General features: G+C 52.8%; 1 protein-coding gene across 7 annotated transcripts; it reads right to left on the bottom strand.

The window, feature by feature from the left end:
* Window positions 1-220: 220 nt before the first annotated feature.
* Window positions 221-5,212, bottom strand: LOC542702 (phospholipase D). 7 transcript variants are annotated; one of them, XM_035966098.1, is made up of 5 exons: window positions 4,740-5,141; window positions 4,537-4,664; window positions 4,275-4,434; window positions 1,981-3,877; window positions 221-1,010 (listed from the first exon to the last, which is right to left on the bottom strand). In XM_035966098.1, exons 3-5 carry the CDS (start codon window positions 4,380-4,382, stop codon window positions 577-579), a joined length of 2,439 nt encoding a protein of 812 aa, XP_035821991.1. In that variant the 5' UTR covers window positions 4,383-4,434; window positions 4,537-4,664; window positions 4,740-5,141; the 3' UTR covers window positions 221-576.
* Window positions 5,213-23,615: the final 18,403 nt, after the last annotated feature.

Below are 23,615 nucleotides of genomic sequence, written 5' to 3'. Positions count from 1 at the left end.
TCCGTTCTCAGAAATTGGAATGAAGTTGTTCCATTCTAGTTGGCTCCCTAACTAAACACACCCTAAAGGTCTTTATAGGGCTCTCAGGAGACCACGTTTAATAAAGGTCTTTATAGGGCGTTGGATCTATTGAGCAGCAGGAGATTTTTCACCAGGTTTAAAGGTCTTTATAGAAAGATGAGAGATTATCAATATTGTTGTTGTAGCATGACATCGACAGTTTGACATTTAGCAGCACACACTTGAACAAGCAATCATGTTTAAGTTCTGAAATCTGGAGTCACTTCCGGCACTGCAACGCAGCAAGCAACAGAAGCTACACCAGACAAGGGACAACACAATCTGGATGCAGTAAGCAGTCGTACTGTAATAAACAACTATAATTCCTATCCTCCCAGTCTCCCACCGTGCACAATGCATTTTATTATGACTCAATAACGTCGAATCCCTCTGGACGGAGGGGGGATATAATATCAACACTGCAATCTGAACCTCCAGTGTCCCAAACACAAACACAGGGACACCAAGGTGAGGCCAGAGAGGAGAGCAGCCATGGCGCTGCCTGCAGTGTGCACTCTATGTGGTGAGGATGGGCGGGAGGTAATCCGACTTGTTCCCGAGGACGCGGGCGCGGGTGTCGGGGAAGTTCTCCATCCCGGGCAGCTCGGTAACGCTGCCGTCGGCAGTGACACCGATCGGGTAGCTGAGGAGGTGGCCCGGGAGGTCCTGCTCCAGGTCGTCGCTCGAGTACAGGTCCCAGTACTTCTCGGCGACCTCGTTCACCTTCTGCACACACTCTACGCTCTCGGGCCGCTGGAAGACGTCTTCCAGCATTCCCAGGTGCTCGTACCAAAGAGACATCCGGAAGCCATGGATCTGGCCCCGGGCAGGCTGCCTAGTCGCCAAGTGGTACGGCTGGTACGCGCCCATGGCGATCTCGGAGTCCCTGGCACCGTCCATGGACCTCTGGTTGATGTTGGCGGACCCAATGATGATGTACTCGTCGTCCACTGAAACCAAACAAAAATCGTTACCATCTTCATCAACAAAATGTATGCCTTTCAGACCAAGCAAGAGAGCAATTCAAGCAGGAATTTGACTGTTCAACACTTTGCTACCGAGACAGAGTAACTAACTGCATACTTTGAATTTATTTTTTACTCGTTTGAAAAGAGTGTTAGTTCCTTTTTTTTAAAAAAAAAGTAGAATTATATGAGCATAGGACAGCCCCTCGTAATATTTGTTGCTTTGTATTGATGGCTTTACTGTCCAGTATAGTTTTGCTTTTAACTAAAAAACATGTTGCTCCAAACATATGCACATCGGCACATCAGAAAAGTAAGTTTCACAACAACAACAGCCAATACTCCTAAATAGTGATAAATAAAAGATATATGGCCTATTAAAAGGAACTATCGACATATTATATAGCATAATGCATGGATAAATAGAGGGTTATCATGCACCGAAAATCTAACGCCTCTGAAGCCAAGAAAAGAAAACAATTTAATCAGGGTGCCCAATGCTATGCTATCATCCACAAAAGCGCTCACATCCGGTCGTTTTGGTGGAGCGAGAGCACCCCAAAAACTTGCCATATGTAGACTCCAGGAATGGAGCCGCTCCATTTTTCTCCGCTCCTCAACCCAACACACCATAACTATACCCCCTTGGTTTTATTTGGTTTCAATCGAAAAGAGAATGAAATCTTTGGACAAAGCAGGATAGGACGATTTCTCCCTGATACTTTCTGCTTTAAGTTGATTCTGCTGCTCTCTAAAATAGTTATACTTCAGATTTTAAAGCGATCCCTTGCTTCCAATACACGTAAAGCAGAAATGCATGCTTTGTAGCTACAGAAAACATGGTCTAGATGTGAACATATAACATAATATATTCTGTATCAGTAAATTTAACTGCGTTTAAAGAATTAGTAAACATAAATATGAAATATAGCACAATACGAGGGGCAAAGATTACCTATCATCATTTTGGTATGAACATAGATCATAAACCTCCTAGCCTCTTGAGCCCGGATGTAATCAGTGTCAGGTTCTGGGTGCTCCTCTGGTTCATATTCTCCCTCCTGCTTTACCTCACGGTTACCTAAGCAGAAGAAAGTGAGATAGTCCTTGGGGTTTGCTTCAATCCCGTTGGCTTCGAGAGCTTGTGCGATGTCAGTGTACATCATCTCCATCGTTCTCCTTTGCCAGTCAAGGATTGCCTGAACAGAAGCGCTTTCTGGAACACCCTCAGGCCACATTGGCACCACAACATAAACAGTAAACCGCTCCCCAGCTTCAATCTTGCTGACAATCTTCAGCGAGAGCTCCTTCGGAATCAAGTGAAGAGCACCGATTTCTTCCGGCTTGATGCCTTCGGGCTTCCAGCCGTATGAACTTCCAAGGAAGTACTGATTCTCAATGTAGATGAAGTTCTTCGCCCTCCGTATGGCGTTTACGTATGCATCCTGGATACTCCGGTCGATGATTTGATCCTTTCCACTCACAAGCCCAGCTCTTGCAGCTTCCTCGGGAGTCTCGGGGAAGCCAAAAGCAGCACCACCATCGATGGATCTGAAGAGCTGAACATTCCATGTCTCTCTGTCCTCCGGGAACATCACAGGAGAAGGGGGGATGATAATGTCAGGAAGATCCCTGAGACGCACAAGGAGGTCCTTACCACCCTGCTTTCTCCATCTCTGCTCAAAGTTGTAAAGAACATCCCAAGCGATTGGCCCTTCCAACCGTGAGTGGATATCATGCCATGGCTCCCTTGGGCCACCTTTCTTGATTGATCCACCCTCAAAGTTCGGCTGGTGGAAGTCATCGTGATGGACAGTGTCAAGCGTCCTGAACAAGGAGTGGTACTGGGTATCATATCTTCCATCACAAAGGTCAATGCCACCAATGAAGCTGACTATCCTCCTTTGCTGGGATCCCTGGTTCGGCATCTCATGGTCGACTACTACTATCTTCTGGTGGTGCGTGAACATAGTTGATATCTGCAGATCCTGGACAAAGCTGCCAGAATCATCAGGGTTGCGAGGGCACAGAACACAGTTGACATCCGTGCCATGGAAGTAATTTGCAGTCTCCTCATCATGGGTAGCCATCAAGCCATCCTTCTTAAGCAGGCCGACAGAAGTCCTGTCATCCCACACCAGCATAAGCACCCGGACACCTTCACTGGCCTTCCTCTTGAGCAACTCCCCAAGAGTAACATCACCACCAGGTTTTGGCCTGTTGGTGTCCCTGACCAAGGTGATCTCTGTGTACACGGACCAGCCAGTGATGTAAATCAAATGCTGAGCCTTGCTTATAGCATCAAAGATATCCTCCCAGCACCTGTGCGGCTCATAGTTCTTGCCATCAGCGAGCTGGATCCTGGGAACAAAGTTGTCCGGCACATGAGCGTCCTGGTACAGAGTAACCTTACACCCCTGCCTCTGCGAGAAGAAGGTGTAAGGGACACCAGGGTACTTGGTGCTCCGGACACCCCTCGCCCAGTTACGGTCCTTGCCGACGTCAAAGTACTGGAGCTTCACATGGATCTTGCTGTCCCCAACAGGCTCACGATTTTCATCGCAGATTTCAAGCCACTTGTCGATCTCCTCCCCTCCCAGGAGGTCCTGGACAGGCAAGTAGGCCCTCCCGATGAGCGAGGCCCCGATGGAGTTGTCGATCTTGACGGTGAAGATGACGTCGGCGGCCATGTGCGCGCAGTAGATGTGGAAGGACTCGTACCAACGAGGGTTCACGGGCTCGTTGGAGATCATCCGGGTCCGCCCGACACGGGCCTTCTCGAGATCGACGGTGGCATATATCTTGGTGGCGCCCTTGCCGACACCCACGGTGTCCTCGATCCCTTCCACAAGCTGTCGAAACGAGACGAACATGTCATGTTAGCAGAGCAAAAGACGAATCCGGTGAGACACGAGGCAGGCATACTTCGAGACGAGCCTAAAATAGACTGATCGAAGGGAACTACTCCAGTGACTGCAGGGGAAAAAAAAGCTCTCTTGAGCAAAATTACGTAGAACAGTAACCTGGCCGTTAATGATGGACGGCAGAGAGTAATCTGGAGGCAGGCAGTGGTGGAATTCATGAAATTCATTGAATGATTGACCTGTCTGCTGTACTAACCGCATCACTCGTCGCGAGTTGGCACGACTGATGGATGCTAGAATGCCAAGTCGGGCGCGGTGGAAATGGAATGGAAGAGATCGTTGCGTGACAGGAAAGGGAGAAGGTGAAGGGGAGACCGGGGAGTACCTTGCGGATGAACTTGGGGGCGCCGCCAGTGGCGCGGTGCGGGTTGGAGAGCGACTCGGCCTCGAAGATGGTGGCGTGGAGCGTGCCGTGGAGCAAGATCTGAGCCATGGCCCCCTCGTCTCGTCCTCCTCGCTGTCAGCCTACCAGCAGCAGCAGCGTCCTGCGGAAGCGCGGAAGGGCATGAGCAAGAGGACAGGACACGCGCTAGGGACAACCGGACAAGTAAAGAGGCCACGCGCAGACACGCAGCCGCGAAACGAACGGAAAGACGGCAGCTGTGCCAGCCAACGGAGCAACGGCTGCCTGCCCCCACCTTTCCCGGCCGAAGACGATGAGAGCAGAGCAACAGCCAACAGCGGGGAGTGGAACGGGGCAGATCTGAGCGAGGCACTAGCAGCAGAGCCTTTGGTTAAGCACCACTGGTTAGAGCAAAGCGAGGGACAAGGGAGGGCAGAGCAAGATTACCGGTTCCAGTCGAGCAGCGAGGGCAAGGTCACCGTGATTGATGACGACGGTGATGGTGAGCTAGAGAGCAGAAGACTACGCGCCGCGGCCTGCGGGGTAGAAAAGGAAGCCAAATCGTGGGAAGTGAAGCCGATCCGATCGGGCGAGCGAGATTATTATATGGCTGGATCGACGCCGACGGAGTGGTGTGCTGGTGCCGCACCGTCACGCACGCGGCGCGCAGCAACGGGGAGCGAGATCCGAGCTTGGGATGGAATGGGACCCCGGGTGTGCCATTTGTGACTTGTTTTCCTTGCGCGTCCGGTGCGTGTGTGCTGGAGAAATGGCGCACGTCGCGGGGGCGATGAATCCAGCCGGGCTACCTCCCCGCGCACGCGTAGTCTCCGCCTGTTCCACGGATCTCGTCTCGAGTCTAGTATTTTTTTTTTAAAAAAAAAAGAGAGAGTAGTGGCCTACAAGTTTTTTTTTTAAATAAACGGGGGACGGCGCCCAACTTACATTAATTTAAGGGTCAGTCGCAACATGCCACTCAAATTTATAAAATTTGGAAACTAGTCACCATTAAAATAAACTAATCATCCAATTTTATAAAAAATAAATAGCATGTATACAATTAACCTTTGATTTAATGTCGAATCACTCGAGTAGAATGCAAAACGGGATACAAAGCAGTCAGAAGTTACACCATCGCCTGATAGTTCGCAGACACGGAAACGACGACGCCAGATATTAAGATCACTAGCGAGTAGCGACCATAGCAAGGAGTACATGTACAAGAGTGTCGGGTACTATAATTAGAGTCATTCGGATCACCAGCTTCAAAAGTCTAGACGCTTGAATAAAAAGAGGTTATAAGCAAACACGCTCTCAACTTTATCAAGACCCGAGGGACCTAAGTCACGACTCGTCCGAGCCAACCTCAGACAGGGACGCAGACACGAGCAGCGCATTTTTGATTCGTCCGAGGGCGTCTCGGTCGATGCTCCGGAAGGTGCTCGACTCGACCAACCACTCCGATCCCAGAACGATCCTAAAACATGTGTTCGACGTTCACCTGCCCACTGAAGGTGCCAAAGTCAACAAAAGATGATACAACTACGGTCTAATATACCTTTACCGCCACACTGCCACGACGATGGTCAGGGCGCGAATACGGGGTACTGTTCCCACTCCGACCACTGTTTCAACCACCCAGAGTGTGACTACATGTAACGTTGCCGGGGACCATAATTAGAGGTACCCCCAAGACTCCTAATCTCAGCTGGTAACCCCATCAACACAAAGCTGTAAAGGCCTGATGGGTACAATTAAGTCAAGGCTCGGTCCACTCAAGGGACACGATCTCGCCTCGCCCGAGCCCAACCTCGGGCAAGGGCAGCCGACCCCGGAGGATTCACGTCTCGCCCGAGGGCCCCCTCAAGCAACAGACACACCTTCAGCTCGTCCGAGGCCCAGTCTTCGCCAAGAAGCAACCTTGGATGGATCGCCCCACCGACCGACCGCACCGCAGAAGCATTTAATGCGAGCATGACCTGACACCTTATCCTGACGCGCGCCCTCCAGTCGACAGAGCCGAAGTGACCGCAGTCACTTCGCCGCTCCACTGACCGGCCTGACGAGAGGACAGCGTCGCGTGCGCCGCTCCGACTGCTGTGCCACTCGACAGAGTGAGCCTGACAGCAGCTCAGTCCGGCCTCGGGCGCCATAGGAAGCTCTGCCTCGCCCGACCCCAGGGCTCGGACTCGGCCTCGGCCCCGGAAGACGACGAGCTCCGCCTCGCCCGACCCTAGGGCTCGGACTCGGCCTCGGCCCCGAAAGACGACAAGCTCCGCCTCGCCCGACCCTAGGGCTCGGACTCGGCCTCGGCCTCGGAAGACGACGACCTCCACCTCGCCCGACCCCAGGGCTCGGACTCAGCCCTGGCCTCAGCAGACGGTCTCCGCCTCGCCCGACCCGGGGCTCGGACTCGACCTCGACCACGGAAGACAGACTCGACCTCGACCTCGGAGGAGCCTCCGCCTCGCCCGACCCAGGGCTCGGACCGACCACGTCACATGGGGGCCATCATTACCATACCCCTAGCTAGCTCAGGCTACGGGGAACAAGACCGACGTCCCATCTGGCTCGCCCCGGTAAACAAGTAATGATGGTGTCCCGCGTGCTCCATGACGACGGCGGCTCTCAGCCCCTTACGGAAGCAAGGAGACGTCAGCAAGGACTCGACAGCCCCGACAGCTGTCCTTCCGCCAGGCTCCAGCGCTCCTCCGACGGCCACAACATCTCATGAACAGGGTGCCAAAATCTCTCCGGCTGCCACGACGGCATGTACTTAGGGCGCTAGCTCCTCTCTGCTAGACACGTTAGCACACTGCTACACCTCCCATTGTACACCTGGGCCCTCTCCTTACGCCTATAAAAGGAAGGCCCAGGGCTCTCTTACGGGAAGGTTGGTCGTGCGGGGAGGACGGGACGGCGCGTGCAGGCCTCTCGCCCCCTCCCACGCGGACGCTTGTAACCCCCTACTACAAGCGCACCCGACCTGGGCGCGGGACAAACACGAAGGCCGCAGGTTTCCCCTTTACGCCTGTCTCCCTCTGGTTTTCCCCCCTTCGCGCTCCGTCTCGCGCCGACCCATCTGGGCTGGGGCACGCGGCGACAATTTACTCGTCGGTCCAGGGACCCCCCGGGGTCGAAACGCCGATAGTTGGCGCGCCAGGTAGGGGACTGCTGCGTGTTGACGAACAGCTTCCCGTCAAGCTCTAGATGGGTAGTCTCCAGCAACCTTTCCAGCCCGGGACGGTGCTCCGTTTTGGGAGTCTTGAGTTCATGTCCCTCGACGGCGGCTACAACATGATACTCCTTCCCCCGCCGCGCGACAGTGACAATGGTGGCCGACAACCCGCCCGCCGGCGGCGGAATCGACGACGTCTTCCCCACGTGGCGGAAGAGCAACATTCGGGTTTGTCCCGTCGCCTCCCCCACCGACGGAGGAGGAGGCGGGGCAACCAAGGCCAAGCAGGAGGCGACACCTTGTCGGCTGTCGAGCGAGTCAACGGCGCCGGCGCCCCAACGGGGGACACGTCGGGCATCGACCTCACGTCTGAGACGAAGACGAGCGCCGTTTCCCCACAACACGCCAACTCCAAGCAAACGAACGACGCCAGCACGCTCGCAAGGGACTTGCTGGGCGTCACCCTCGTACCCGAGACGACGGTGCAGTCTGCCCCTGACGCGACTTCGTCACCACCCGTCGACCAAGAGTGCCATGCGGGACTTCATGACCGCATGCGACTACTGCCTTTCCGATTGTTCCGACGGTAGCCGCAGCTTCGGCGACGAGGACTGCGGCCCAAGTCGTGAATGTTTCCACGTCGATCTAGGGGGTCCCGGCGAAGGCAACCATCTTGGTATACCGGAAAACGGTGATCCCCCTAGGCCTGCGCCTCGCGTTGACATCCTTCGGGAGCTAGCTGTGATCCCAGTCCCTGCGGGGGGTCAGGACTCACAGCTCGAGCAAATCAGATGCAGACCAGGCTCGACGAGGGAGCAGGAACACTTGAGCCGTTCCGCCGGGACATCGGGCAGGAATGGACAGGCCAACCTCCGGCCGGAGAAGCGCGTCATCTACCCCAAGGCATCCAGCACCGCATCGCCGACGATGTCAGGGCAAGGCCGCCACCGGCTTCCAGTGGGGTCGGCCAGAACCTGGCTGCAGCAGCGATACTTCTCCGCGCGATGCCGGAGCCATCAACCATCGAAGGGCGGCGTATCCAGGGAGAGCTCAAGAATCTCCTGGAGGATGCCGCGGTCCAATGGGCCGAAAGCTCTGCCTCCCGAAGGCAGGGCTACCCCTCGGAGCATCGCGCCGCGACTTCCCGATTCATGCGGGAAGCCTCGGTCCACACCGGGCGCACGCGCAACACAGCGCCTGCGCCCCCGGGTCGCCTCGGCAACGAGCACCATCACCGCAACCGTCGAGCCCACCTCGACGAGAAGGTGCGCCGAGGCTACCACCCCAGGCGTGGGGGACGCTACGACAGCGGGGAGGATCGGAGTCCCTCGCCCGAACCACCCGGTCCACAAGCTTTCAATCGGGCCATACGACGGGCGTCGTTCCCGACCCGGTTCCGAACCCCGACTACTATCACAAAGTACTCGGGGGAGACGAGGCCGGAACTGTGGCTCGCGGACTACCGGCTGGCCTGCCACCTGGGTGGAACGGACGATGACAACCTCATCATCCGCAACCTCCCCCTGTTCCTCTCCGACACCACTCGAGCCTGGCTGGAACACCTGCCTCCGGGGCAGATCTCCAACTGGGACAACCTGGTCCAAGCCTTCGCCGGCAACTTCCAGGGCACGTACGTGCGCCCTGGGAACTCCTGGGATCTCCGAAGCTGCCGCCAGCAGCCGGGAGAGTCTCTCCGGGACTACATCCAGCGATTCTCGAAGCAGCGCACCGAGCTGCCCAACGTCACCAACTCGGATGTCATCGGCGCGTTCCTCGCCGGCACCACCTGTCGCGACCTGGTGAGCAAGCTGGGTCGCAAGACCCCCACCAGGGCGAGCGAGCTGATGGACATCGCCACCAAGTTCGCCTCTGGCCAGGAGGTGGTTGAGGCCATCTTCCGGAAGGACAAGCAGCCCCAGGGCCGCCAGCCGGAAGATGTGCCCGAGGCATCCACTCAGCGCAGCACCAAGAAGAAAGGCAAGAAGAAGTCGCAAGCGAAACGCGACGCCACCGACACGAACCTTGTCGCCGCCGCTGAGTACAAGAACCCTCGGAAATCTCCCGGAGGCGCCAATCTCTTCGACAAGATGCTCAAGGAGCCGTGCCCCTATCATCATAGGCCCGTCAAGCACACCCTTGAGGAGTGCGCCATGCTTCGGCGCCACTTTCACAAGGCTGGGCCACCTGCGGAAGGTGGCAGGGCCCACGACAACGATAAGAAGGAGGATTACAAGGCAGGGGAGTTCCCCGAGGTCTACGACTGCTTCATGATCTACGGTGGGCAAGTGGCGAACGCTTCGGCTCGACACCGCAAGCAAGAGCGTCGGGAGGTCTGCTCGGTAAAGGTGGCGGCGCCAGTCTACCTAGACTGGTCCGACAAGCCCATCACCTTCGACCAGGGCGACCACCCCGACCGCGTGCCGAGCCCGGGGAAATATCCGCTCGTTGTTGACCCCGTCATCGGCAACGTCAGGCTCACCAAGGTCCTCATGGACGGAGGCAGCAGCCTCAACATCATCTACGCCGAGACCCTCAGGCTCCTGCAGATCGATCTATCCTCGGTCCGGGCGGGCGCGGCGCCTTTCCACGGGATCATCCCCGGGAAACACGTCCAGCCCTTCGGACAACTCGATCTACCCGTCTGCTTCGGGACTCCCTCCAACTTCCGAAGGGAAACCCTCACGTTTGAGGTGGTCGGGTTCCGAGGAACCTACCACGCAGTGCTAGGGAGGCCATGCTACGCCAAGTTCATGGTCGTCCCCAACTACACCTACCTCAAGCTCAAGATGTCGGGCCCCAACGGGGTCATCACCGTCGGCCCCACGTACCGACACGCGTACGAATGCGACGTGGAGTGCGTGGAGTACGCCGAGGCCCTCGCCGAATCCGAGGCCCTCATCGCCGACCTGGAGAGCCTCTCCAAGGAGGCGCCAGACGTGAAGCGCCATGCCGGCAACTTCGAGCCAGCGGATACGGTCAAATCCGTCCCTCTCGATCCCAGCAACGACGCCTCCAAGCAGATCCGGATCGGCTCCGAGCTCGACCCCAAATAGGAAGCAGTGCTCGTCGACTTTCTCCGCGCAAACGCCGACGTTTTCGCGTGGAGTCCCTCGGACATGCCCGTCATACCGAGGGATGTCGCCGAGCACTCGCTGGATATCCGAGCTAGAGCCCGACCCGTGAAGCAGCCTCTGCGCCGATTCGACGTAGAAAAGTGCAGAGCCATAGGCGAGGAGATCCACAAGCTAATGGCGGCAGGGTTCATCAAAGAGGTATTCCATCCCGAATGGCTTGCCAACCCTGTGCTTGTGAGAAAGAAGGGAGGGAAATGGCGGATGTGTGTAGACTACACTGGTCTAAACAAAGCATGTCCGAAGGTTCCCTACCCTCTGCATCGCATCGATCAAATCGTGGATTCCACTGCTGGGTGTGAAACCCTGTCTTTTCTCGATGCCTACTCAGGGTATCACCAAATCAGGATGAAAGAGTTCGACCAGCTCGCGACTTCCTTCATCACACCTTTTGGCATGTATTGCTACGTTACTATGCCATTTGGTCTGAGGAATGCGGGTGCGACATACCAAAGGTGCATGAACCACGTGTTCGGCGAACACATTGGTCGAACGGTCGAGGTTTACGTCGATGACATCGTAGTCAAGACGAGGAAAGCCTCCGACCTCCTTTCCGACCTTGAAGCGACATTCCGGTGTCTCAAGGCGAAAGGCGTAAAACTCAATCCTGAGAAGTGCGTCTTCGGAGTCCCCCGAGGCATGCTCTTGGGGTTCATCGTCTCCGAGCGGGGCATCGAGGCCAACCCGGAGAAAATCACGGCCATCACCAACATGGGGCCCATCAAGGACTTGAAAGGCATACAGAGGGTCATGGGATGCCTTGCGGCTCTGAGCCGCTTCATCTCGCGCCTCGATGAAAGAGGCCTACCTTTGTACCGCCTCTTAAGGAAGGCCGAGTGCTTCACTTGGACCCCTGAGGCCGAGGAAGCCCTCGGGAACCTGAAGGCGCTCCTCACGAACGCGCCATTCTGGTGCCCCCCGCTGCCGGAGAAGCCCTCTTGATCTACGTCGTCGCTACCACTCAGGTGGTCAGCGCCGCGATCGTGGTTGAGAGACGAGAAGAGGGGCATGCATTGCCCGTCCAGAGGCCGGTCTACTTCATCAGTGAGGTACTGTCCGAGACCAAGATCCGCTACCCACAAATTCAGAAGCTGCTGTACGCGGTGATCCTGATGCGACGGAAGTTGCGACACTACTTCGAGTATCATCCGGTGACTATGGTGTCATCCTTCCCCCTGGGGGAGATCATCCAGTGCCGAGAGGCCTCGGGTAGAATTGCAAAGTGGGCGGTGGAAATCATGGGCGAGACAATCTCGTTCGCCCCTCGGAAGGCCATCAAGTCCCAAGTCTTGGCGGACTTTGTGGCCAAATGGGTCGACACCCAACTTCTAGCGGCTCCAATCCAACCGGAACTCTGGACCATGTTTTTCGATGGGTCGCTGATGAAAACAGGGGCAGGCGCAGGCCTGCTCTTCATCTCGCCCCTCGGGAAGCACCTACGCTACGTGCTACGCCTCCACTTCCCGGCGTCCAACAACGTGGTTGAGTACGAGGCTCTGGTCAACGGGTTGCGCATCACCATCGAGCTAGGGGTCCGACGCCTCGACGCTCGCGGTGACTCGCAGCTTGTCATCGACCAAGTCATGAAGAACTCCCACTGTCGCGACCCGAAGATGGAAGCCTACTGCGACGAAGTTCGGCGCCTGGAAGACAAGTTCTACGGGCTCGAGCTCAACCACGTCGCCCGACGATACAACGAGACTGCGGACAAGCTGGCTAAGATAGCCTCGGGGCGAACAACGGTTCACCCGGACGTCTTCTCTCGAGACCTATACCAACCCTCAGTCAAGACCGACGACACGCCCGAGCCCGAGAAGGCCTCGGCCCAGCCCGAGGCACCCTTGGCCCCCGAGGGTGAGGCACTACGCGTCGAGGAAGAGCGGAGCGGGGTCACACTTAATCGAAACTGGCAGACCCCGTACCTGTAATATCTCCACCGAGGAGAGCTACCCCTCGACCGAGCCGAAGCTCGGCGATTGGCGCGGCGCGCCAAGTCGTTCGTCTTGCTGGGGGACGGGAAGGAGCTCTACCATCGCAGCCCCTCAGGCATCCTCCAGCGATGCATATCCATCGCTGAAGGCCAGGAGCCCTTACAAGAAATACACTCGGGGGCTTGCGGTCATCACGCAGCGCCTCGAGCCCTTGTTGGAAACGCCTTCCGACAAGGTTTCTACTGGCTGACCGCGGTGGCCGACGCCACTAGGATTGTCCGCACCTGCCAAGGGTGTCAATTCTATGCAAGGCAGACCCACCTGCCCGCTCAGGCTCTGCAGACAATACCCATCACCTGGTCGTTTGCTGTATGGGGTCTGGACCTCGTCGGCCCCTTGCAGAAGGCACCCGGGGGCTACACGCACCTGCTGGTCGCCATCGACAAATTCTCCAAGTGGATCGAGGTCCGACCCCTGAACAGCATCAGGTCCGAACAGGCGGTGGCATTCTTCACCAACATCATCCATCGCTTTGGGGTCCCAAACTCCATCATCACCGACAACAGCACCCAGTTCACCGGCAGAAAGTTCCTGGACTTCTGCGAGGATCACCACATCCGGGTGGACTGGGACGCCGTGGCTCACCCCATGACGAATGGGCAAGTAGAGCATGCCAACGACATGATTCTGCAAGGACTCAAGCCACGGATCTACAACGACCTCAACAAGTTCGGCAAGCGATGGATGAAGGAACTCCCCTTGGTGGTCTGGAATCTGAGGACAACGCCAAGCCGAGCCACGGGCTTCACACCGTTCTTTCTAGTCTATGGGGCCTAAGAGCACCTAGAGGGGGGGTGAATAGGTGATCCTGTAAAACTTAAACTTATAGCCACAAAAACTTGTTAAGTGTTAGCACAATAATTGCCAAGTGGCTAGAGAGGAGTCTCAACAAAACACAATACCACAAGAGATCAAACACAGAGATGACACAGTGGTTTATCCCGTGGTTCGGCCAAGACCAACGCTTGCCTACTCCACGTTGTGGCGTCCCAACGGACGAGGGTTGCAATCAACCCCTCTCAAGCGGTCCAAAGACCAACTTGAATACCACGGTGTTTTGCTTTGCCTTTCAATATCCCGTTTGCGAGGAATCTCCACAACTTGGAGTCTCTCGCCCTTACACTTGAGATTCACAAAGAAATACGGAGTAAGGGAGGGAAGCAACACACACAAATCCACAGCAAAATTCGCACACACACGACCAAGAATCGAGCTCAAAAGACTATCTCAAAGTTCTCACTAGAACGGAGCTCGAATCACTGGGAATGACGAACGAATGCGCAAAGACTGAGTGTGGATGATCAAGAATGCTCTAAGGTTGCTTGGTGTTCTCCTCCATGCGCCTAGGGGTCCCTTTTATAGCCCCAAGGCAGCTAGGAGCCGTTGAGAGCAAATCTGGAAGGCCATTCTTGCCTTCTGTCGTCGGGTGCACCGGACAGTCCGGTGCACACCGGACACTGTCCGGTGCCCGATTTCCTTCCTTAAACAGCGCAGCCGACCGTTGCAGATCTGGGAGCCGCTGGCGCACCGGACATGTCCGGTGCACACCGGACAGTCCGGTGCCCCCTTCCGACCGTTGGCTCGGCCACGTGTCCCGCGCAGATCGCGCGGCCGACCGTTGGCCCGGCCGACCGTTGGCTCACCGGACAGTCCGGTGAATTATAGCCGTACGCCGTCGGCGAATTCCCGAGAGCGGCTTCTTCACGCCGAGTCAGCCTGGCGCACCGGACACTGTCCGGTGCACCACCGGACAGTCCGGTGTGCCAGACTGGGCTGAGTCTTGGCTGTACACAGCCAAGCTTTTTCCATCTCCTTTCTTTTCTTCTTCTTTCTGTTTCTAACACTTAGACAAGTATATTAGTACTCAAAACCAATGTACTAAGGCTTAGAAACATACCTTTACTCTTGATTTGCACTTTGTTCATCCATGGGCATAAATTCACATTTAAGCACTTGTGTTTGCACTCAATCACCAAAATACTTAGAAATGGCCCAAGGGCACATTTCCCTTTCAATCTCCCCCTTTTTGGTGATTTATGCCAACACAACATAAAGCAACTAGAACAAGTGCAATATCACTTCAAATAAAACTCAAATTTATTTTGATTCAACTTTGGCATATATGGATCATCCTTTCCACCACTTGGTTTGTTTTTGCAAATCAAACTCAAATCTCTATCTCTAAGTCAAACACACATATTGAAACATAAAGAGAGTCATTCCAAAAGAGATTGATCAAAGATTTCAAAAACTCCCCCTATTTCCCATAATCAACACTTCTCCCCACAAGAGGCCAACTTTTGACAAAAGAGACAATGTAAGAGTTTTGACAAAACAAAAAGCTCTATTTCACTATTTTCAAAATTTCTCAAGTGGTAGCTGATCCATTTATTGCTTTGGCCTTTATTTTCTCCCCCTTTGGCATCAAGCACCAAAACGGGATTAATCTTGGCCCTTTAATCCCATTGCCTCACCAAAATACTTAAATTAAGAGCAAATGGCAATAAGAGTTCATGAGATGGACTTGGAATAAGTTACCCTCTCATCGGAGTGCAGTGGAAGTCTTTCATGGTCCAAGTCCACCTTTTCCCTTTCAATTCTCCTTCGAGACTAAATCAAGCAAACTCAAGCATATGGTTAGTCTCAAAGGTTCAAGTTGTAACACATCTCCCCCTAAACATGTGCATCACTTTGCAACAGACTTGTGAGGTCCAGGGAGTGTTTGTACAACTTGAGCACCACAATAAGCAACGAAATGCAGAGTGAACATGATCAAAGGCATAAACACATGTATGCTACAATTCAATCCAAGTTCCGCGAATCTAAGACATTTAGCTCACTACGCAGCCTGCAAAAGGTCTTCTCATCTAGAGGCTTGGTAAAGATATCGGCTAGCTGGTTCTCGGTGCTAACATGAAACACTTCGATATCTCCCTTTTGCTGGTGGTCTCTCAAAAAGTGATGTCGGATGTCTATGTGCTTTGTGCGGCTGTGCTTAACAGGATTTTCCGCCATGCGGATAGCACTCTCATTATCACATAGGAGTGGGACTTTGCTCAGATTGCAGCCAAAGTCCCTGAGGGTTTGCCTCATCCAAAGTAGTTGCGCGCAACACTGTCCTGCGGCAACATACTCGGCCTCAGCGGTGGATAGGGCAACGGAAGTTTGTTTCTTAGAGTTCCATGACACCAGGGACCTTCCTAAGAATTGGCACGTCCTCGATGTACTCTTCCTATCGACCTTACATCCAGCATAGTCGGAGTCTGAATATCCAATCAAGTCAAAGGTAGACCCCTTTGGATACCAGAGCCCGAAGCAAGGCGTAGCAACTAAATATCTAAGGATTCGCTTCGCCGCCACTAAGTGACACTCCTTAGGATCGGATTGAAATCTAGCACACATGCATACGCTAAGCATAATGTCCGGTCTACTAGCACATAAATAAAGTAATGAACCTATCATTGACCGGTATGCCTTTTGATCAACAGACTTACCTCCTTTGTTGAGGTCGGTGTGTCCGTCGGTTCCCATCGGAGTCTTTGCGGGCTTGGCGTCCTTCATCCCAAACCGCTTTAGCAGATCTTGCGTGTACTTCGTTTGGGAGATGAAGGTGCCGTCCTTGAGTTGCTTCACTTGGAACCCAAGGAAGTAGTTCAACTCGCCCATCATTGACATCTCGAATTTCTGCGTCATCACCCTGCTAAACTCTTCACAAGACTTTTTATTAGTAGAACCAAATATTATGTCATCGACATAAATTTGGCACACAAAAAGATCACCGTCACAAGTCTTAGTGAAAAGAGTTGGATCGGCTTTCCCAACCTTGAAAGCATTGGCAATTAAGAAATCTCTAAGGCATTCATACCATGCTCTTGGGGCTTGCTTAAGTCCATAGAGCGCCTTAGAGAGCTTACACACGTGGTCGGGGTACCGTTCATCCTCGAAGCTAGGGGGTTGCTCTACGTACACCTCCTCCTTGATTGGCCCGTTGAGGAAAGCGCTCTTCACATCCATTTGGAACAACCTGAAAGAATGGTGAGCGGCATATGCTAGCAAGATACGAATGGACTCTAGCCTAGCCACAGGAGCAAACGTCTCCTCAAAGTCCAAACCTGCGACTTGGGCATAACCTTTTGCCACAAGTCGAGCCTTGTTCCTCGTCACCACTCCGTGCTCGTCTTGTTTGTTGCGGAACACCCACTTGGTTCCCACAACATTTTGCTTAGGACGAGGCACCAGCGTCCAAACTTCATTTCTCTTGAAGTTGTTGAGCTCCTCTTGCATGGCCAACACCCAGTCCGGATCTAGCAAGGCCTCTTCTACCCTGAAAGGCTCAATAGAAGAGACAAAGGAGTAATGTTCACAAAAATTAACTAATCTAGACCGAGTAGTTACTCCCTTGCTAATATCACCCAGAATTTGGTCGACGGGATGATCCCTTTGAATCATCGCTCGAACTTGGGTTGGAGGTGCCGGTTGCGCTTCTTCCTCCACGTGATCTTCTTGTGCTCCCCCTTGATCACACACCTCCTGTTGATGAACCTGTTCATCGTCTTGAGTTGGGGGATGCACCGTTGTTGAGGAAGAAGGTTGATTTCGTTCATCTTGTTCCTGTGGCCGCACTTCTCCAATCGCCATGGTTCGTATAGCGGCCGTCGGAACATCTTCTTCATCGGTTAGTAGCTCATACGAAGTCTTCTTGGGGAGGCGATGAAGGTAGACCCTGTTGATGGCGTGGCAAGCCGTGTTCACGGCTTCCGACCAAAAACACTCGGGGGTCTTGAATTCTCCTAGCATCGTCCTCGCCATATCAATTAGCGTCCTGTTCTTCCTCTCTACCACACCATTTTGTTGTGGTGTGTAGGGAGCGGAGAACTCGTGCTTGATCCCTTCCTCCTCTAGGAACTCCTCCACTTGAAGGTTCTTGAACTCGGACCCGTTGTCGCTCCTTATCTTCTTCACTTTGAGCTCAAACTCATTTTGAGCTCTCCTGAGGAAGCGCTTGAGGGTCCCTTGGGTTTCAGACTTATCCTGCAAAAAGAACACCCAAGTGAAGCGGGAAAAGTCATCAACAATAACTAGACCATACTTACTTCCTCCTATGCTCAGATAGGCGACGGGTCCGAAGAGATCCATATGCAGCAGCTCCAGGGGTCTTGAGGTGGTCATCACATTCTTGCTGTGATGTGCTCCTCCCACTTGTTTACCTACTTGACAAGCTGCACAAGGTCTATCTTTTTCGAATTGCACGTTAGTCAAACCTATCACGTGTTCTCCCTTTAGAAGCTTGTGAAGGTTCTTCATCCCCACATGTGCTAAGCGGCGATGCCACAGCCAGCCCATGCTAGTCTTAGCTATTAAGCATGCATCTAGATCGGCTTCTTCTTTTGCAAAATCAACTAAATAAAGTTTGTCATCTAATACACCCTTAAAAGCTAGTGAACCATCACTTCTTCTAAAGACAGACACATCTACATTTGTAAATAGACAGTTATATCCCATATTGCATAATTGACTAACCGATAGCAAATTATATCCAAGAGACTCTACTAAAAACACATTAGAGATAGAGTGCTCATTAGAAATTGCAATTTTACCTAACCCTTTTACCTTGCCTTGATTCCCATCACCGAATATAATTGAATCTTGGGAATCCTTATTCTTGACGTAGGAGGTGAACATCTTCTTCTCCCCCGTCATATGGTTTGTGCATCCGCTGTCGATAATCCAGCTTGAACCCCCGGATGCATAAACCTGCAAGGCAAATTTAGGCTTGGGTTTTAGGTACCCAACTCATGTTGGGTCCTACAAGGTTAGCACAAATATCCTTAGGGACCCAAATGCAAGTTTTGTCTCCCTTGCATCTTGCCCCTAATTTTCTAGCAACTATTTTCCTATCCTTTCTACAAATAGCAAAGGAAGCATTCAAAGCATGATATATTGTAGAAGGTTCATTCACTACTTTCCTAGGAGCATGAATAATATTCTTTCTAGGTATATGATGAATAGCATTTTTCCTAGACATATTTCTACCATGCATATAGGAAGAACTAGAAGCAAACATGGCATGAGAGTCAAAATCATCATAAGCATTATAACTCCTATAAGCGTTTCTAGTTTGTCTCCTATCATGATACATAAAAGCATGATTCCTTTTAGTGCTACTTGCCATAGGGGCCTTCCCTTTCTCCTTGGCGGAGATGGGAGCCTTATGGCTTGTTAAGTTCTTGGCTTCTCTCTTGAAGCCAAGTCCATCCTTAATTGAGGGGTGTCTACCAATCGTGTAGGCATCCCTTGCAAATTTTAGCTTATCGAAATCATTCTTGCTAGTCTTAAGTTGAGCATTAAGACTAGCCAATTCATCATTAAGCTTGGAAATTGAAACTAGGTGTTCACTACAAGCATTAATGTCAAAATCTTTACACCTAGTACAAATTGCAACATGTTCTACACAAGAATTGGATTTATTAGCAATCTCTAACTTAGCATTCATATCATCATTAATGCTCCTTAATTTAGAAATTGTCTCATGGCAAGAAGATAATTCACAAGAAAGCATTTCATTTCTTTTAACTTCTAGAGCATGAGATCTTTGAGCTTCTACAAATTTATCATGCTCTTCATACAATAAATCTTCTTGTTTCTCTAAGAGTTTATCCTTCTCATTCAATGCATCAATCAATTCATTGATTTTATCAATTTTATTTCTATCCAATCCCTTGAACAAGCTAGAGTAGTCTATTTCCTCATCACTAGATTCATCATCACTAGAGGAATCATAAGTAGTACCGTCTCGAGTACATACCTTCTTCTCCTTTGCCATGAGGCATGTGTGACGCTCGTTTGGGAAGAGGGATGACTTGTTGAAGGCGGTGGCGGTGAGTCCTTCATTGTCAGAGTCGGAGGAGGAGCAATCTGAGTCCCACTCCTTTCCTAGATGTGCCTCGCCCTTGGCCTTCTTGTAATTTTTCTTCTTTTCCCTCTTGCTCCCGTGTTCCTGGTCACTTTCATTTTCGGGACAGTTAGCAATAAAATGACCAATCTTACCGCATTTGAAGCATGAGCGCTTCCCCTTTGTCTTGGTCTTGCTTGGCTGCCCCTTGTGACCCTTTAGCACCGACTTGAAGCGTTTGATGATGAGAGCCATCTCTTCATCATTAAGTCCGGCCGCCTCAATTTGTGCCACCTTGCTAGGTAGCGCCTCCTTGCTTCTTGTTGCTTTGAGAGCAAGAGGTTGCGGCTCGTTGATCGGTCCATTCAAGGCGTCGTCCACGTACCTTTCTTCCTTAATCATCATTCGTCCGCTGACGAATTTTCCTAGGACTTCTTCGGGCGACATTTTGGTGTACCTGGGATTCTCACGAATATTATTCACCAAATGAGGATCAAGAATGGTAAAGGACCTTAGTAATAGTCGGACGACGTCATGGTCCGTCCATCGCGTGCTTCCATAGCTCCTTATTTTGTTGATAAGGGTCTTGAGCCGGTTGTATGTTTGGGTTGGCTCCTCGCCCCTTATCATCGCAAACCTTCCAAGTTCGCCCTCCACCAACTCCATTTTAGTGAGCATGGTGATGTCGTTCCCCTCGTGAGAAATCTTGAGGGTGTCCCATATCTGCTTGGCATTGTCCAAGCCGCTCACCTTGTTGTACTCGTCCCTGCATAAAGAGGCTAGCAACACAGTAGTGGCTTGTGCATTTTTATGAATCTGTTCATTAATAAACGTAGGGCTATCCGAGCTATCAAATTTCATTCCATTCTCTACAATCTCCCATATGCTTGGATGGAGAGAGAATAAATGACTACGCATTTTGTGACTCCAAAATCCGTAGTCCTCCCCATCAAAGTGTGGAGGTTTGCCAAGAGGAATGGAAAGCAAATGCGAATTCGAACTATGTGGAATACGAGAATAATCAAATGAAAATTTCGAATTGACCGTCTTCCTGTAGTCGTTGTCATCGTCCTTTTGGGAAGAAGAGGATTCGTCGCTGTCGTAGTAGACGATCTCCTTGATGCGCCTTGTTTTCTTCTTCTTCCCATCTTTGCGCTTGTGGCTTGAGCCCAAGTCGGTAGACTTCTCATTCTTCGGCTCGTTGAAGATAGACTCCTTCTCGTTGTTGTCGACCACCATCCCCTTTCCCTTAGGATCCATCTCTTCGGGCGATTAGTCCCTTCTTGAAGAGAACGGCTCTGATACCAATTGAGAGCACCTAGAGGGGGGGTGAATAGGTGATCCTGTAAAACTTAAACTTATAGCCACAAAAACTTGTTAAGTGTTAGCACAATAATTGCCAAGTGGCTAGAGAGGAGTCTCAACAAAACACAATACCACAAGAGATCAAACACAGAGATGACACAGTGGTTTATCCCGTGGTTCGGCCAAGACCAACGCTTGCCTACTCCACGTTGTGGCGTCCCAACGGACGAGGGTTGCAATCAACCCCTCTCAAGCGGTCCAAAGACCAACTTGAATACCACGGTGTTTTGCTTTGCCTTTCAATATCCCGTTTGCGAGGAATCTCCACAACTTGGAGTCTCTCGCCCTTACACTTGAGATTCACAAAGAAATACGGAGTAAGGGAGGGAAGCAACACACACAAATCCACAGCAAAATTCGCACACACATGACCAAGAATCGAGCTCAAAAGACTATCTCAAAGTTCTCACTAGAACGGAGCTCGAATCACTGGGAATGACGAACGAATGCGCAAAGACTGAGTGTGGATGATCAAGAATGCTCTAAGGTTGCTTGGTGTTCTCCTCCATGCGCCTAGGGGTCCCTTTTATAGCCCCAAGGCAGCTAGGAGCCGTTGAGAGCAAATCTGGAAGGCCATTCTTGCCTTCTGTCGTCGGGTGCACCGGACAGTCCGGTGCACACCGGACACTGTCCGGTGCCCGATTTCCTTCCTTAAACAGCGCAGCCGACCGTTGCAGATCTCGGAGCAGCTGGCGCACCGGACATGTCCGGTGCACACCGGACAGTTCGGTGCCCCCTTCCGACCGTTGGCTCGGCCACGTGTCCCGCGCAGATCGCGCGGCCGACCGTTGGCCCGGCCGACCGTTGGCTCACCGGACAGTCCGGTGCACACCGGACAGTCCGGTGAATTATAGCCGTACGCCGTCGGCGAATTCCCGAGAGCGGCTTCTTCACGTCGAGTCAGCCTGGCGCACCGGACACTGTCCGGTGCACCACCGGACACTGTCCGGTGCACCACCAGACAGTCCGGTGTGCCAGACTGGGCTGAGTCTTGGCTGTACACAGCCAAGCTTTTTCCATCTCCTTTCTTTTCTTCTTCTTTCTGTTTCTAACACTTAGACAAGTATATTAGTACTCAAAACCAATGTACTAAGGCTTAGAAACATACCTTTACTCTTGATTTGCACTTTGTTCATCCATGGGCATAAATTCACATTTAAGCACTTGTGTTTGCACTCAATCACCAAAATACTTAGAAATGGCCCAAGGGCACATTTCCCTTTCAGGGCCAAGGCCATCTTGCCCACAGACTTAGAATACGGTTCCCCGAGGGCAAGGTCCTACGACGACCAAAGCAATCGAGCTAGCCGAGAAGACTCACTGGACCAGCTGGAAGAGGCTCGGGACATGGCCTTACTACACTCGGCGCGGTATCAGCAGTCCCTGCGACGCTACCACGCCCGAGGGGTTTGGTCCCGAGACCTCTAGGTGGGCGACTTGGTGCTTTGGCTGCGACAAGACGCCCGAGGGCGGCACGAGCTCACGCCTCTCTGGGAAGGGTCGTTCGTCATCGCCAAGGTTCTGAAGCCCGGGACGTACAAGCTGGCCAACAGTCAAGGCGAGGTCTACAACAACGCTTGGAACATCCGACAACTACGTCGCTTCTACCCTTAAGATGCTTTCAAGTCGTTCGTACACCTCGTTCACACACAAAGTCTAACCATCAAGGAAGGGTCAGCCTTGCCTCGGCAAAGCTCGACCCTCCCTCAGGGGCTAGAAGGGGGGAGCCCCCTCTGCATCAAAATTTTCCTCGGAAAAGATCTTTTCTGCCAGAACGTCTTTCGTGCTTTTCGACTACTTCAAAAGTGGGATCCTGAAAACGACGGAGTACATGTAAGCAGCCAAGGCTGACCGAGCCGAGAGACTCCTACGCCTCCGGGATACAGATACCTCACTCATCACCTTCTGCGATAAGTAACTCACGCTCGGATAAGTGATTCCGCGGACCGAACAAGTCTTCATGCTCGAAAACTCTTCTGCCGAAATGATTTTTCGGGCCTTCTCGACTATATCGATAGCAGAATCCTATGGACGAGTAAGAGTACACGTAAGCGGCAAGGCCGACCGAGCCGAGGGACTCCTACACCTATGGGATACGGATACCTCACTCATCACCTTCCGTGAAAAGTAACTCTTGCTCGGACAAACAATTCTATTACCGACAAATGAGTCCAGATACTCGAAACAGGAGGAAAGGAAACACAGCTTTACAACACGACGACAGTATGTTTGGGCCTCGGCGGCCGCAGAAAACATACACACACTACAAGATAAACCGATCCTGCAGGCTCGGACCTTGACGGAGGGGGAGCAGCAGGACCCTCGGCGTCAACTACACCTTCGGCGAAGTCCGACCTAGCCTCGGACGGCAACGCGGTCGGAGGATCTCCACTCCGAAGGACGACGTCAGCACCGCGCCCGGGCCATCGCCGCCAGGGTCTTCTCCAGGAATCCGGCCCGAGCAGACGGCTCGGCCGGCCACCCCGAAGCCTCAGCCAGCTGTCCCCCAAGGACATCAGCCCGGCTCGTGGCTTCGGCAACTCGACTCCGGCGTCGGTCCCGCCAGTGGACGACCCGGCCAGGCTCCGGCCGACGAAGTCTTCTTTTCGAGCCAACTCTGCCTCTGTCCATGCTGACACCGCTGCCTCCGGCTTCGGCTCATCGAAGAGCGGTCGAGGGTTCCTTTAACTAAGCAAGAGAAGCCTCGGGAGGCAAGGCCGACCGAGCCGAGGGACTCCTACGCCTCCAGGATACGGATACCTCACT

This window comes from Zea mays, chromosome 3 (assembly GCF_902167145.1).
Source record: "Zea mays cultivar B73 chromosome 3, Zm-B73-REFERENCE-NAM-5.0, whole genome shotgun sequence".
In the NCBI taxonomy this organism is placed as follows: Eukaryota; Viridiplantae; Streptophyta; class Magnoliopsida; order Poales; family Poaceae; genus Zea; species Zea mays.
Note: the sequence above shows the minus strand (reverse complement) of the source record. Positions and strands in the feature narration are given on the sequence as shown.